General features: G+C 39.3%; 1 protein-coding gene across 10 annotated transcripts in view; it reads left to right on the top strand.

Moving 5' to 3' along the window:
- L3MBTL4 (L3MBTL histone methyl-lysine binding protein 4) overlaps positions 1–16,406 on the top strand; it is a 442,148-nt gene that overhangs the window by 385,806 nt on the left and 39,936 nt on the right. Inside the window, exon 17 of one of the 10 annotated variants that reach the window (XM_053205895.1) lies at positions 15,422–15,674. The exons of the other annotated variants lie outside the window; for them this stretch is intronic. Coding sequence (XP_053061870.1) covers positions 15,422–15,489 — 68 coding nt within the window. The 3' untranslated portion in view covers positions 15,490–15,674. Of the gene's footprint in view, positions 1–15,421; positions 15,675–16,406 lie in introns of those variants that run through there. 10 annotated transcript variants of the gene reach the window in all.

Raw genomic sequence — 16,406 nt, forward strand, 5'->3', positions numbered from 1 at the left:
AAATTTAAAAAAATAAAAATAAAAAAATCCCTTCAACAATTCTTCTTTGGCCAAAACTTCTGTTATTTTGTACTATGTGTTTGTGTTATCATAAGATATTATGAACATAGAGAAATAGTCTGGCCTCTGTCCTCTCGAAGAGGTCAGTAGCATTCATCAGAGCCACTGTGTTTACATTGAGTGAATCTATCAGTAGCTGATGAGCATCTGCTCATTGAAGATGGTGAAGATGTGGCAGGGCACCCAGAGGGTGCACTGCTGCCTTCACAAGGCTAAATAAATACTGGCCAGAGGGGCAGGGAGGAGTGGTTCATTTTGAACAGATTGAGTAGGGAGTTAAAGAGTCTTGGTGACCAGGAAGTATGGAAATAGATTAGGTAACAATTAAGATGTGGGTCAAAGTACAGCTGGATCAACATCCTTGCACACTGACTTGTCACCTGTCCCCTCTCCTAATTTTCATTTGAAGTCTGTAGAACTATCTTCATCAGGTTATCAGTCTGCAGAAACTTTGACCTCACCCGCAAATACTGCAATTATTTTGAGATGACAAGGGAGTCTGTTTCTACCTCTTGATCTCTTTATATTTTTTACATCTTTCTAAATATGCTATTATGGCTGACAGACTAAATGAGGGCTCGTCACATGCCACTTTAGCTTGTCTTTCTGCATATTTGCAGCCAACATTAAAAACACATGTAGTAGTAATTAAGTCTTCTTTAGAAATCATTTCTTACTGGTAATGTGCTTTTCGGTTCCCTCCATGAGACACCATAGCTTGATAAATTATTCTGTTGGCAGCAGTAACAACAGAGCCTGCATAATTGTAAACCCTTCCCATGCTGGTACTTAGAGGAGTAATTATGCAGCCTGATTTCCTCATTTTAAAATACAGAGGCCAACATTAGTAGGTTTTCAGAAATATTCCTTCATTGTCTCTTTTGGGAAGAGTTACTAGCTACTTGACAAATGAGGTTCTAAAGGGATGGCGCCTTAGAGAAAAGTCTTGTTGCTTTAGAGCCTCACCTCATACGAATTTTTATTGAAGTTGGACTGGTCATGAGATCCAGCTGGGTATAAATCCAAAGAGAAGATCCCATGTTTCCCTTTGTGGTGAAAATTTTTTCATTTATTTTACTTCCATTTTTCCTTTTTTAAAAAACTTAGAATTATTCAGGGAAAATATATTATGTAAATAAAAGGAGACAGATGGGTTAAAGGGGGAAAAGAATATTTCCATTTTAGCTCAGCTTTGGAAATCTAGGCCAACTGATAAAAATTGAAGAAACACAGATTGAAACCAGATCTGTCTTACAAGAGAAATGGTGCAGTATTAAGTCTCCAAACGTAAGTGACTTTGACTACAGAAACCATTTACACCAGCTTCAGAGAGGTTGCTTTCCAACGGACTTGTTCAGATTTGATTTTTTTTTTAATGATTGAGTCATCAATGATCAAAATGAGTCACACATGATTTTTTATGTGACATCTGGAGGACGTTTCAAAGGCATAAAACAGATCATATCAGAGCTATTTCACCCCTTACATTCATCCTGTATTTCTTATTAGATTAGCAACGTTTTAAAATCTAAACTCTCACTTGGTGACATTTTCATTAGCACTTCTTATTCCATGTTCTAGCTTTTAAATTTTAATGCCTGTCTTAAAAAGAAGGAGAGAGCAGAGCGTTCTTAATCAGAAATGTATTACTTTCAATTTACCATCTTCCAAAAAAAAGCCCCAAACAAGCAAACAAACCTCATTGAATAGCTAGTCCAAGCTAGAATTTAAAAGAGTCACAGAAACCATGATGAGAGTAGAGAAGTCAAATACTGATCCTGAAGAACCAAAAATGAGGACTGGAATGGAGGACTGGAATGTGTGTGTGTGTGTGTGTGTGTGTGTGTGTGTTTTAATTCTGGATGAGAAATGACTAAGGAACTAACAAAATATGGTTCCTAGGCATTGGCTGACCCACATAGGAGATGATGGACAACTTTGTTCTTTGTTTCAATTAAGAATAGAAGTAAATTAAATCCATCTAGCCATCAAAAATGAAGCATGCACTAAGCATTCTTGACTACTTGCACTTCAGTTGACTTCTAGAACGTTGACTTGTTCATGTGCTTTGGAAACACAAGGTTACAGTAAGGTGAGTCAGAGAGGCCTGGTGGGAATTGGGAGGCTCCTGGGGACTCTCCTTGGCTCTAACCCTAAGGTCCTCACCCAGTCCATGGTGTTCTACGTGGGGGTTGGAGGCCAGCCTCATTCTGGGCTGGTTGTTGCTCTTCCAAGGCACGGCCTGCTGCTGACAGCCTGGGGCCCCATGCCCAAACTCGAGCTACCACCCGTACTTTTAACTCACCACAGACGTCCAGGCCTTGCCTGCCCAGCTGTCCAACCAGGGGCTCTCTGTCCAGCTATCCCAGGCCCCTGTCCTTGCCCAAACTACAGGCCTCCTGACTTGGCACCCTGCCCTAGGACTTGTGCTGACTGTCACTATTGTCTATGGCTCACAAGAAAGAATTCCCTGCCCACCCCACCGAGAGCTGCTAAACCCTGAAAGAGGCTCCTCAGGGAGCTTTGTAGAAATAGAAGAGGCTCTCATTTGTCTGAAATGGTTTCTGTCAGTCAGAGAACACACACAGACTAACTGGTGCCTCATCAGTAGAGTTCATAAACCTCAGATTTTGTAAATGGACTGGCAAAAGAGCAAGGCCAAATTGTAACAAACGGCACCTAGTTTGGGAATTTATACAGAATTCAAACACTTCGATGGAAATTTGCACCATCTTGTATTCTTTCATTGTTGAGGCGCCCACATACATCTCTCTGTTAGACACAGATGGATCCATGCCCCTATTACAACGGAAACCAAAATTAAGGCAGGATCACAGCCTTGCTATGGGGAAGGTGGGCATGTGGTCAACCGAGAGGAGGTAGGAGTGGTGCCCCAGGACTACGAGGATTGATCCCCATGACCACCAGTCCGCAGAGATAAAAAAAGAATGCTTCTATACAGATTTTTGTAAATCACGGAATAAAGAAAGGACCTTACTCTACAAGTCTTATGGTAAAGCAAGACACAACACATAGCTATCTTCACATTTTTTTTTGCCTTTTTAATGTCATTTTTAATAGGTAGCATATTCACATGGTATGAAAATTTTTAAATGTATAAAAAGGTACACAGTGAGAAGTCTCCCACCCACTCCCTCTACACAAACTCCCCCTCCAGACAGATCCCCACTGTTAGTCTTTTGTGCATCCTCCTAGAGTTTCTTTATACATACACAAGTGAACATAAATATATTTTCTTATCCCACTTCCTTATATTTAACACAGTAAGTAGTATGCTGTATGCACTTGAATTTTTTTTTTCACTCAACAGTATAGCCAGGGGATTTTCCCCATTTGTACATAAAGCCTCCTTTTCGTGTCTGGACAGTAGTGTTCCACTGAACGATGCACCACTATATAACCAGCCCTCTGCCGTGGACAGTCAGACTATTTGCAGTCTTTCATTGCTTCAAACAGTGCTGCGCAAATAACTATGTATGTATGTCGCCCTGCACATGTGCTAGGGGGTCTATAGGATAAATTGCCAAAAGTGGAATGGCTGAATGAAAGGGAATATACATCTGTCAACTTGCCCAACAAACAAATATACCGATTTGCACTCTTCCCAGGAATTGTTGAGGATGCCTGTTTCTCAATACCAACAAAGTCTGTTATCAAACATTTAGATCTTTTGCCAGTGTGGTCATTGAAAACTGCTACCTCGGTATAATTTTAATTTGCGTTTTTACTGTGAGTTAGTTTGAGCCTCTTTTCTTATGCTGAAGAACCATTCGTGTTTCCCTTTCTGTGAACTTTGCCAGGTTTTCTGTTGCCATTTTAGTCTTTTTCCTTCCAATTTCAAAGAGCTCTTTATCTTTATGGATTTTAGGAAATTAGTCCTGTCTCCATGACTAGAGTTGCATGTATTTGTTCCCATTTTGGTTTTTGGGGTTTTTTTTCCAGTCTTTTATTTTCTTATGGGTGTTGTGTTTATTTGTCTGGCTGGTTGACTTAGGTTCACCTTGCCCTTATTTATCAATTGTTTTAGTTTCTTTCGGATTATATAACATAACACAGGCAAAAAGGCCTTTCCCATGTCATGACAAGATCCTGTTATATTTTATTCTACTACTTTTATGGGCTGTTTTTTTTTACATTAAATCATACAAATAAATATTTGGAATATATCCCTGTGTGTCATGTCAGCCGTGAATCCATTTTTATTTTATTTGGTTTTGATTCGGAAGGCTACCCGCTTGATTCAGCCAAGTCTGCTCCATTTCTTCCCTAATCTGGGATGTCACCTTCGCATGCTCTAAATTTCCATAAGTACTTGGTCTATTTATGAACTTCTTATTCTTTTTCATCAGTCAGTCTGCATCCTTTTAATTACTGAAGTCTCACAAAATGTTCTAACATCCAGTTGGTCAGTCACACTTCATCGCTGTTCCTGCTTGTTTGGTTTGTTTTCTACACAGACCTCAGAATTAGCTTGTCGGTGGTTTTATTGAGGTCATGGTAAATGTATGAGAGTAACTTAGAGAGATGTGAGGTCTTTATGATGTTGATTCTTCTTCTACAGGAACATGCTGTCTTTTTGTTTACTGGAGTCTTCTTTGGTGTCCTTCAGAAGTCTTTTTAGTTTTTCTTCAACAAGTCTTACACATTTCTTCTTGAATGTCTTCCTAGGTAATATAAAATGGCCTTTCCACTGTATCTTCCAACTGGTATATGAGGGCTTTTGCTGTCAGCATTTTAATTTTGTACACTTGCCAGCTTACTAACCTCTTATCTTTTGTTGGAGTTTGGCAATTGATTCTCATGATTTTCTGGGTTTACAGTGATACCATCTGCAGTAATGATAGTTTTAGCTTCTGCTTTGTTACTGTTCCATCTCTTGTATCTTTTCTGATCTCATTGTGTTGGCTTGGGCCCCAGTAGGACGAGGTATGCATAATCAGTAGTAATGGTGATGGCAGGCATCATTCTTGTCCAGAGTTTAGTTTAAAATTACTCCAGTGCTTCCCCGATAAAAGTTTGCTTCAAGATACAGATATTTTCTTTTGTTAAGGAATCATGCCAGTTAGTTCCTCTAGTGGGTTTTTCTATCCATGTTTCTTGAATTTCAATAAATGCCTCTTAAAAATCTATGGAGATAGATGATCACAACTTCTTCTTCTTAGACTTTTTGATATGAATAAATTTCCTGTTACTAAATGGTCCTTGCATTTTTGGAATAAACATTGTATTGTCATGACACATAATTTGCATGCCAATAATTTATTTAAACTTTGGTTTTGATATTAATCAATAAGAAATTTTTTCTTGATATGTATATGCATATGCTTTGTCAGATATGGATATCAATATTATGCTTGCTTCATAAAACAAATTTGGAAGTTTTCCCTTTTCTCTGCACTGGAATGTTTTGTTCTCAAACAATTTGGTAGGAATCCCCTAGGAATCCACCTAGACCTTTTTTTTTTTTAATTTTTTTTCAACGTTTATTTATTTTTGGGACAGAGAGAGACAGAGCATGAACGGGGGAGGGGCAGAGAGAGAGGGAGACAACAGAATCCGAAACAGGCTCCAGGCTCTGAGCCATCAGCCCAGAACCCGACGCGGGGCTCGAGCTCACCGCGAGATCGTGACCTGGCTGAAGTCGGACGCTTAACCGACTCCGCCACCCAGGCGCCCCGCCCTAGACCTTTTTAAGTACACAGTTAAGTGAACTGGAGCTTTGCCAGGTGTGAAGAGGGAAGTTTTTTATACTATTGTCCGTTTCTTCTATGGAAAAAAAATCTGTTTATATTTTCTGTTTCCTCTAAGAGGAGTTTTGGTAAATTGTATTTTCCTAGAAAACTATCCATTTATTCTGCTTTTCAAATGTATTTACCTAGAGCTAAGCATAAGTAGTTTAAAGTTTTCTCTGTTTCTGTATTTTCCCCTAGTATATCTTATTTTCTGTCATTATCTTTTTATGACTTTTATATATGATCTGATTGTTCTGACATTTTTGTGTGATTCTTCTGAACTTAACAAGATTTATTTTTGTTCAAATGGTCATCATTATAAGTTTATATAAGACTTTTATCTTTCTTTTCAAAAGACATTTTCTACCTATTTCCTGCTATAAACAATGAAAAAATTAGAATGTTTTCTCCTTCTCCCCTTCACACCAGATTTTAATCAATAATACTACCTTAACTGATATTTACCTTTGTACTGTTAACATGCGTGTACTTCTATTACTTCAATAAAGGAACTTTTTCTACTTTTCACCGTATCCCCCTTCCTTTTCCTGTGTTCTCCATTGTCAGAGCAGGTATTGTTAAACCATTCCATCCCCCTTATCTTCTTCTTTTTGTTTTAGATCGAGAGTTAAACATAGCCACAACTCAGCACCAGTCCTCCAATGGACTTTTCTTCTTCTGGGATGTCATTAAGAGGGACTAACATCATTAAGAAGGACTATTTCTTTGAGTTCTTGCATGTTCAACACATGTCTATAGCTGTATATTTGAAGGATAATTCATCCAGACATGAAACCCTTTTGACACTTCCTTTCCTTGAGTATGTTATAGATGTAGCTCCACTGTCTTCTAGTTTTCGTTTTTAAAAATTATTACAGTTAAATATACACGACACAAAATTTACCATTTTAACCATTTTTAAGTACACAGTTCAGTGGCATTAAGTATATTCACATTGTTGTGTGATCATCACCACCATGCATCTCTAGAATTTTCTCATCATTCCAAACTGAAACTCTGCACTCATTAAAACAATAACCCCCAAAAGCCCAGGTTGCCACTGTTGTACTTTCTGTCTCTATTTATTTGACTATTCTAGATATCTCATATAAGTGGAATCATAGTATGTATACTTTTGTATCTAACTTATTTCACTTAGCATTATGTCTTCAAGATTCATCCATGTTGTAGTATGTATCATAATTTCGTTCCTTTTCATGGTTAAATAATATTTCACTGTATGTATACACCACATTTGGTTTGTGCATTCAGTCATCAATGTACACTATAGGATTTCCTTTTTTTAAATATAATTTATTGTCAAGTTGGTTTCCATACAACACCCAGTGCTCATCCCAACAGGTGCCCTCCTCAATGCCCATCACCTACTTTTCCTTCTCCCCCAACCCCCATCTACCCTTAGTTTGTTCTCAGTCCTTAAGAGTCTCTCATGGTTTGCCTCCCTCCCTCTCTGTAACTTTTTTTCCCCCTTCCCCTCACCCATGATCTTCTGTTACGTTTCTCAAGATCCACATACAAGTGAAAACATATGGTATCTGTTTTTCTCTGCCTGGCTTATTTCACTTAGCATAATACCCTCCAGTTCTATAGGGTTTTCTTTAAAAGAAAAAAAAAAAGAAAAAGAAGAGTTTATTTATTTACTTAGAAAGACAGCGTGTGCATTTGTGTGCAAGTCAGGGAGGTACAAAGACAGAGGAAGAGGAAATCCCAAGCAGATTCAGTGCTGTTAGCACAGAGCCTGATGCGGGGCTCCATCCAGGAACTGAGATCTTGACCTGAGCTGAAATCAAGAGTCGGATGCTTAACTGACTGAACTACCCAGGTGCCCTAGGATTTCTTTAGGGTTTTCTACATATAAGATCATGTGTTTACTTCTTCTTTTTTAATTTGGATGTCTTCCTATGAGTTAGGAAGTATTCCCTCCTCCTTAATTTTGTTGGTTAAGTTTGAGAAGAACTGATGTAACTTCTGTCAGTGTTTGGTAGACTTCACCAGTGAATCCATCTTGGTCCAGGGCTTTTCTTTGTCAAGGAGTTTTTGAATACTGATTCAATCTCCTTAACTCGTTATGGGTCTATTCAGATTTTTTATTTATTCCTGATTGAATCTTGGTAGGTTTTGTGTTTCTAAGAATTTTTCCATTTCATCTATATTATCTAATTTGTGGACATACAATTATTCATAATACTCTCTTATAATCCTTTTTATTTCTGTAGAATTAGTGGTAATGTCCTCACTTTCATTTCTGATTTTAGTAATTTGAATCTTGTCTTAAAAGTTTGTCAATTTTGCCAGTCTTTTTGAAAATCAAGTCTTGGGTTCATTGATCTTTTCTTCTCTGTTTTATTTATCTGCATTCTAATATTTATTTCTTCCTTGTGTTAGTTTTGAGTTTAGTTTGCTATTCTTTTTCTAGTTCCTTAAATTTTAGTCAGATTGATGATTTGAAGTCTTTCTTTTTCCTTATGTCAACATTTACAGCTCTAAAATTTCCTCTTAGCACTGTTTTTGCTATATCCCATAACTTTTGGGATATTTTATTTTCATTTAAATTTGTCTCTAAGTATTTTATGATTTCTTTTGTGGTTTCCTCTTTGACTCATTGGTCATTTAAGAGTGTGTTCATTTCCACACATTTGTGAATTCTTCAGTTTTCCTGCTACTAATGACTTCTAATTCCATCCTGTTGTGGTCAGCAAAAATACTTTGTATGATGTCTATCTTATAAAATTTATTGAGACTTTATTTGTGGTCTGATATGTGGCCTGTCTTGGAGCTTGTTCCGGGTACATTTGAGAATGTGTCTTCTGTTATTGGGTAAAATGTTGTTTATACCTTTTAGATCTGGTTGGTTTATTGTGTTGTTCGAGTCCTTGCTTATTTTTCTTTTGCTTGCTTCTCTTTCTTTCCTTGCTTATCTTCTGTTTGGCTGTTCTCTCCATTATGTGAGAGAAGTACTTAAGTCTTCAATTGTTATTGGAGGACTGTCTATTTCTCCCTTCAATTCTGTCAGTTTCTGCTTCAAATATTTTGATAGTGTGTCATTAATTGCATTACTAGTTATAATTGTTATATCTTCTTGCATTATTGAACCTTTTATTAATATATAATGCCACTCTTTATCTCTTATGACCTGTTTTTTAAATTTAAAATCTTTTTTATCTTATATTAGTATTGCCACCTGGCTCAAAGGGTACCATTAATATGGAATATCTTTTCCCATCTTTTCACTTTCAACATATTTTTGTCTTTGGGTCTAAAATGTGTCTCTTGCAGACACCATATAATTGTATCATATTTTTTAATTCTGCCAATCTCTTGTCTATCGATTGGAGGGTTTGATCCATTTACACCTTAAGTAATTATTGATAATGAGGGGCTTGCTTCTGCCATTTGCTGTTTGTTTGCTGTATGCCATGTAGGATGTCTGTCCCTCATTACCTATATTACTGTCTTCTTTTGTGTTTAGTTGATTTTTTGTTGTGAGGATTTTAATTCACTTTTAATTTCCTTTTGTATATACTCTGTAGTTACTTTCTTTTTGGTTACTATGAAGATTACATTTAACATCTTAATATTATAACACTCTAATTTGAATTTATAACAACTTAACAAACATTCTGTTCCTTTACAGCTCCATCTTCCCCACCTTTGAGTTATTGATATCACAAATTACATCTTTCTATATTGTGTGTTCAAAAACATGGACTAATCATTTTGATTCATTAGTTGTTTAAATCATATATAACATAAGTATAGTTACAAACAAAAATTACAATAATACTTGTTATTATATATTTCTCTATTTCTCTATGTGTTTATCTTTACCAGATGACTTTTGTATTTTTGTCTGCCTTTTAGTTACTGTCTATCATCGTTTCATTTCAACTTGAGGGACTCCTTTTAGCATTTCCTATAGGGCAAGTCTAGTGGTAATTAATCCTCTCAGCTTTTCCTTGTCTGGGAATGTCTTAATATCTCCTAATTTTTGAAAGACGGTTTTGTCAGATGTAGAATTCTCAGATGACAGTTTTTTGTTTTTGTTTTTGTTTTCTCCTTACAGCACTTTAAATATATTATCACACTGTGTTCTGGTCTGCAAGGTATCTGCTGAAAAACCCTCTGATAATCTTCATGAAGACTCCTTGTACATGATGAGCTACTTTTCTCTGGGTTTCCAGGGTTCTGTCTTTGTCTTTCAACAGTTTGATTACAGTGTGTCTCAGTGTGGGTCTCTTTGAATTTATAATATTTGAGGGGCGCTTGGGTAGCTCAGTCAGTTGAGCATCTAACTTCAGCTCAGGTCATGATCTCCTGGCTCGTGAGTTCGAGCCCCGGGTCAGGCTCTGTGCTGACAGCCCAGAGCAGGGAACCTGCTTTGGATTCTGTGTCTCCCTCTCTCTCTGCCCCTCCCCCGCTCACACTCTGTCTCACTCTGTCTCTCACTCTGTCTCTCCCCCTCAAGAATAAATAAACATAAAAAAAAAATAAAAGAATTTATCATATTTGGGTTTAATTCAGTTTCTTAGATTTGTAGATCCACATCTTTCCTCAACTTTGGGAGGCTTTCATCCATTACTTCTCCTCTCTCGTTCTCTCTATCTTGCTCTTTTTCTCTGTCTATCTATATCTCTGTCTCTATCTCCCCCCACTCCAGCCCCATCTCCAATCTCTCTCTGTCTCCGTCTTTCCCTTTGGGACTCCCACAATATATATGTTGGTCCTTTGATGCTGTCCCTTAGATCCTGTTCACTTTTCTTCCATCTTTTTTCTTTCTGTTTCTCAGACTTGATAGTTTCCATTGGCTTATTTCTTTTCTTTTTTGTGTTTATTTATTTTTGAGAGACAGAGAGAGAGAACATGAACAGGGGAGGGACAGAGAAAGGGGGGGACACAGAATCTCAAGCAGGCTCCAGGCTCTGAGCTGTCAGCACAGAGCCCAACATGGGGCTCGACCTCACGAATTGTGAGATCATGACCTGAGCCGAAGTCGGAAGCTTAACCAAATGAGCCACTCAGGTGCCCCATCCACTGACCTATTTTTAAGTTTACATTTTTTTCTGGCTGCTCAAATCTGTTTTTTAATCCCTCCAGCAATTTTTTTCATTTTAGTTATTGTATGTTTCAGGTTCAGGATTTCTTTTTAGTTCCTTTTTGATTTCTGTCTCATTATTGATATTTTCATTTTGTTTATACATTGTTTTCTTGACTTTATCCCTGTGTTCCTTTAGCTCTTTGAGCGTCTTTAAGAACTTTTTTCAATGTCTTTTTCTAGTAAGTCTGTCATCTGGCCCTAGGGACATTTCCTATTTGTTCTCTCTGGATGGGTCATATTTTCCTATTTCTTTGTATACCTTGTAATTACTTTGTTGTTGAACACTGGACATTCGAATCTTATAACATGATATCTCTATTAATCAGAATTTCCCCCTTACCTAAGGTTTGCTGTTCTGTTTTTGTGTTTAATTGCTGTAGGGTGTTTCTGTACTGGAGATCAGACTGAAGTGTCAACTTAAGGCCTTTTCAGGTCTTTTCTGAGCCTGGATTTTACCCCAGACATGTTATAAATTCTCTTTTCTATGCAATTGCTTTTGGATGTCTTAATCCTCAAATTTCTTCCAAAAGGGGAGAGAGGATAAAATTTTTTTTTTTCAACGTTTATTTATTTTTGGGACAGAGAGAGACAGAGCATGAACGGGGGAGGGGCAGAGAGAGAGGGAGACACAGAATCCGAAACAGGCTCCAGGCTCTGAGCCATCAGCCCAGAGCCTGACGCGGGGCTCGAGCTCACGGACCGCGAGATCGTGACCTGGCTGAAGTCGGACGCTCAACCGACTGCGCCACCCAGGCGCCCCATAGGGGATAAAATTTTAAGGCATGGTTTCTTTAAATATCTGGAAGCCACTTCAGCCAGTGGGATTTCAACAACAGAATCTGCCTCGGTGCCTGTACTTCCACAGTCAGAAGCAGTCATCAGTTATCACCGCATGGCTCCTTGATATTTGGTGGACAAGGCCCTTATTGCCTACCCTGACTCCTTCAAGTCACATGCAAGCCACTCCAGGAATGTGGGCCCAGCTGCCCAGGACCAGGCCGGAGGGTGGGAAATGAGTAGCTACTGCCACACTAATAGCTGAAGCTGACCCAAACTCACAGTGAGTTGCTGACTAAGCCTTCCCCTGGAAGGTAGAAGTCTTCAAATTGATTCCAGAGTTCTAAAACTGTTTCAGGCAGAGTCTGCTGGTGCAAGTCCCATCTGGATGAAGCAATGGACTCCTGGCACTTCCTACCCACCATCTTCCCCGATGTCACTCCTGTGTTCTGTTTTTGAAGGTTTTGAGGAGATATCTGAGGCTCACCTGGCTGCCCAAGTGAGCGTTTACTTGTAAACTCCAGTGACTTTACTAAGATATACCTTGTTGTTGAATTCTCATTCACCTAAACTGGCACATAGTTTGCCCTTTCAGCATTTCAAGTACGTTCAAGCATATAGGTTCCAAGTGTTCCGGAAAGAGTTGTTTTTATTCCTATTCAAATATTTGTTTTGTTTCATTATTTCAGTTTTTCCTCAGACATGCTGATTATGCATTTGCTAGATCTCCTTCAATTTCATTTTGCTTGCATTTCTTATGTTTGTCTTTTATGTCACTTGCTCAGTATTATAAAAGATTTACTCTTCCTTTCTGCTCCTTCCTGTTTCATCTTCATTCCTATGATGGTTTTATTTTTTTCTTCTGCTTCTTTCTTGAGTTCTGCCTTTCTTCTTGTCTGTTGCCATCTCTTCCTTGAATTGTTGCATTTCTACTTTGTGTTCATCATAGAGGTGATTGCTTCACTGAGCTTTGTTTTGTGTTTCTAAATGCATGTCAGCATGTCTCATTACTTTTTGCATCTCCTCAGTGGTTAACATTTTTCCTGCTTGCATTGTTAAATTTTTTTAATGCTTATTTATTTTTGAAAAAGAGAGAGACAGAGCATGAACTAGGGGAGAGGCAGAGATAGTGGAGACACAGAATGTGAAGCAGGTTCCAGGCTCTGAGCTGTCAGCACAGAGCCCGGCGCGGGGTTCGAACTCACAAGCTGTGAGATCATGACCTGAGCCAAAGTGGGACTTGCTTAACTGATTGAGCCACCCAGGAGCCCCTTCTGCTTGCATTTTTAAATCTATAATAGCTTCTGTTGGTCTCTTCCACATTTTCCTCATGGGATCTTTGCACAACAGTGTACTAATTCTTTTTCTTTTCTTTCTGTTTAGATCATTCATTATTAAATAGGTTGGATTTTCCTGGACCAGCTATTTGCACACCCCTCTACAGTAATGGGAATTGAGGGTCAGGCTTCACAACTAAAGATCTTCTTTTTCTTGCCTGACACAGAGACAAATTGCTTACTGCAGATATGGCCCATCTGAATTATTCTTGGTGTAGCTCTGGTTTCTCTAACTCTGAACTGAGCTGAGTCCCAGAGGGCTTCTTCCACCAGCCCTGCTCACTCCAGGTCCAGGACCCATTTTTCAGAAACGAGGAACATTCTTTAGTCGGATGCTTACGGAGATCGTCCACCTCTGGGCCCTTCTTTTCCTCCCTGCCTCTATACAACTGGCAATCACAGTTACTTCTAGCCCCTCTTACAGATATATTGGAATCTGGGGAATATGTTTACCTCTAAGTTCCACTGAAAATGGAATCTATGCTGTTCTGTTTGCTTATTTTCTTTGTTGTTTTGTATGGTTCCATGCTCACAGCCCTGTTTCTTACTGATTATCATGTTTCAAATGACTATAATAAACCCACATTCTCTTTTCTTTTATTCCATTCAACACATCTTTATTGAGCCTGACACCTTCTGTTAGGACCATAGGGTGTACACAAGAGAAGTTATTCTTGTTTAGTGGGGGTTTAGAAATGGAAACAACTGTTATAGACACAAGGTAACATGGGACAGGTGCTACCTTATGGGTTCAAATAGAGAAGTCTGGGAAAGAGCAAAAGATTCATTTTCTGTGGGAATCAGAAACGTTTTTGGGGCCAGATACCTAAACAGTGGGTAATGTTTCAACAAAGAGAAATATGAGGAAAGAGATTCCAGGGGGCAAAATAGGTAATAAAAAACATAGCACTGGAACAGTGAAGGCATTTTCAGGACACAGCGGGAAACTGGCTACCCTGGAGTACAGGACACTTTCGAGAAAGAGAGTCACAGAGAAGGGGTGGGTAGACTGAGAGCCCACAGTCTTGAGCAGCATGCTAAGGAGTCTCATCCTGGACTTAATGGGAGAGTTTGGGGATGGTTTTAATTCAGTCATTACTTGTTTGTTGTTTTTGTTTTGTTATGATTTTGGAGAGAATGCAATGGATAGATTGTTGCCAGCGAAAAATGCTGACAGCAAGTTGGAGAAGATTCAGAAATAGAAGGGCCTGAAGACAAGAGGCCATTGCATGCAAATGGTGGCTGAGTAGGATGCTGGTCGTGAGGACAGAATGGGGAGACAGGCACCAACAGAGTGGACCCTTGCTTACCCATAACAAAGCCAGACCGAGACCCTCCAAATTCCCATTCTTTGCCCCATAAATGATTGGCTAAACTGGGAACAAGATGCCTCTTAACCAACCTTTGGTTAAGTTTCTCTTCTTTCCGCAGGCCCCTAAATTTGGCCCACCCTCAGCTCAGCCAGCAGACAGAACCCTCCTTAAGGGCCCTCCTGGCAAACGGGCCCCTCTGAGCCACAGACAGAGCTTTTTGCCCTTCCATCCCCTCCCCCACACCCTGTCTTTATAGCCTTGTTTTCTCCCCTCTATGGAAGAAAAACCATTTTTGCCTAACTCTTGAGACTTTGCTGATATTATGGTCAGAGTTGCCACCTATTGTGACAATGCCTTCCCCCCTTATAAATAATCTTTTTGAAAAAAGTCTTTCTTTACCTGTTTTTTAGTAGTAGTAGTAGTAGTAGTAGTAGTATTACTTGGAAGTACCAAATCATTTAGGATGTAGGGTCATCCAAACCTGGCCATTGATTGGATAAGAGTTTAGAGCTGGAAGGAGGTGGAAAAGTCAAGCAGGGCAGAGATTTGGGGCCAGAGTGGCCACCATGGCTTTTCAGCCGCTGTTTTGTATCTGTGGTTTAATTGGGTTTGTTTTTCTCTTGTGGGGAGGGGCAAATTTCTCTGTTTTAACTTGGGAAAGAAAAATACAACTTGGAGAAAAAAATCTTTGTGGTCCTTATGTTTCTAAAATGCATCTCACCTAAGTTAGTTTTTCTCCCCTTCTTTTAAATCTCCCAACACCAAGCATTCAACTGAGTTGAAATCAGAAGGGAAAATAAAGTTATTAAGTGCTGTTTTCAATATTGGTGATTTTGGCTTTGCTTCCTTTTATTCATTTATAAGATCCATGAATTCAGTATCCAATAATGCCTAAGCCCTACTCCTTGTAAGATATCCCTGCTACCCATCGTCCCCACCCCTCAACAGCTTGGCGTCCCCAGCATGCTCTCTGCCACTTTCCAGATTCTTAGTCGTTGGTCTTAAAATGCATAGCTCCTGGCATCTTCAGTGTGCTTCATAATCTCCACTTATGTTAATCCACAGCTAATGGAACCGTCAGGCCCAGCTCTTGCCCACGGAAAAGCCTCCTCTGGCCTCCATTGCCAAGGTGATGAAACAGCAGTGCATGGGGCATAGACCCCAGCACGCCTGAGAAAGCTGCATGGGCGTGTGCGCCCCACAGATGCCTTTCCTGGGCTTTCATCCAACTCTGTGTTTCTCGGGTGTTTTAGCCCAGACCTGTTTCATACATGAAAATCTCCTGCTCCCTTTAATGGAAATCGAAAATGCAAAATAACTGAAACAGCGTTGCTTGGAATAAATGGAATCATTGCACGGCCCCCTCCCTTTCCATGCTCCTCGCCAACCTTGGCCCCTTAGGTTTACATTTTCCTGTTTCTCAACCTCTCTTTCAGTTTTACTGTGCTTGTTCTCACAGTGTCAGATGTGTCTTTTGAGTTCCCCCTGCTCGCTCTGCTCAGTTCTGTCTGCAGAAGTGTGAGGCCTTAGTGACACGGGCGAGACGATTGTCCAGACTTGAGCGAAAACGCAAAGCTAGGTACTCGCTGGATTGCCTAAGAACGTATTTGCTTTACCTTCTTCACCTTGACTGAATTCTGAGTCCTTATTCTTCTTATTTTCATAAATAAGAAAGGCCATCTTCTAAGTAACTTTTCAAAAATAGCCTATCCGTGATGTGTTGAATTTTTTTAAAAAACAAATTCTGGATTCTGCCTTCAGCATTCACTCCCCAGGACTGTAAAGCTGGAGCCTCGTGGAACGCATAGGGGTGAGAAGTTGGGATTTAATCAAATCCAATGAGCCTACTGCTGTTTTATTTTAGAAGTCCTTGATTGCATCTCTACCTTGCAGTACCCCTGCATGGCGTGGTCACCCCTGTAGAAAGCACAGATGGTGACTGTCAGGCCATGCATCAAACTCAGAGCCCTCCTGGATGCATTTGTTTTCTCTGGCTGGTGTTGGGAATTCAGCTATTTTCCAACCATTTTTAAATTAGCCTTAAATCTGC

Source organism: Acinonyx jubatus, chromosome D3 (genome assembly GCF_027475565.1).
Source record: "Acinonyx jubatus isolate Ajub_Pintada_27869175 chromosome D3, VMU_Ajub_asm_v1.0, whole genome shotgun sequence".
NCBI classification, from domain to species: domain Eukaryota; kingdom Metazoa; phylum Chordata; class Mammalia; order Carnivora; family Felidae; genus Acinonyx; species Acinonyx jubatus.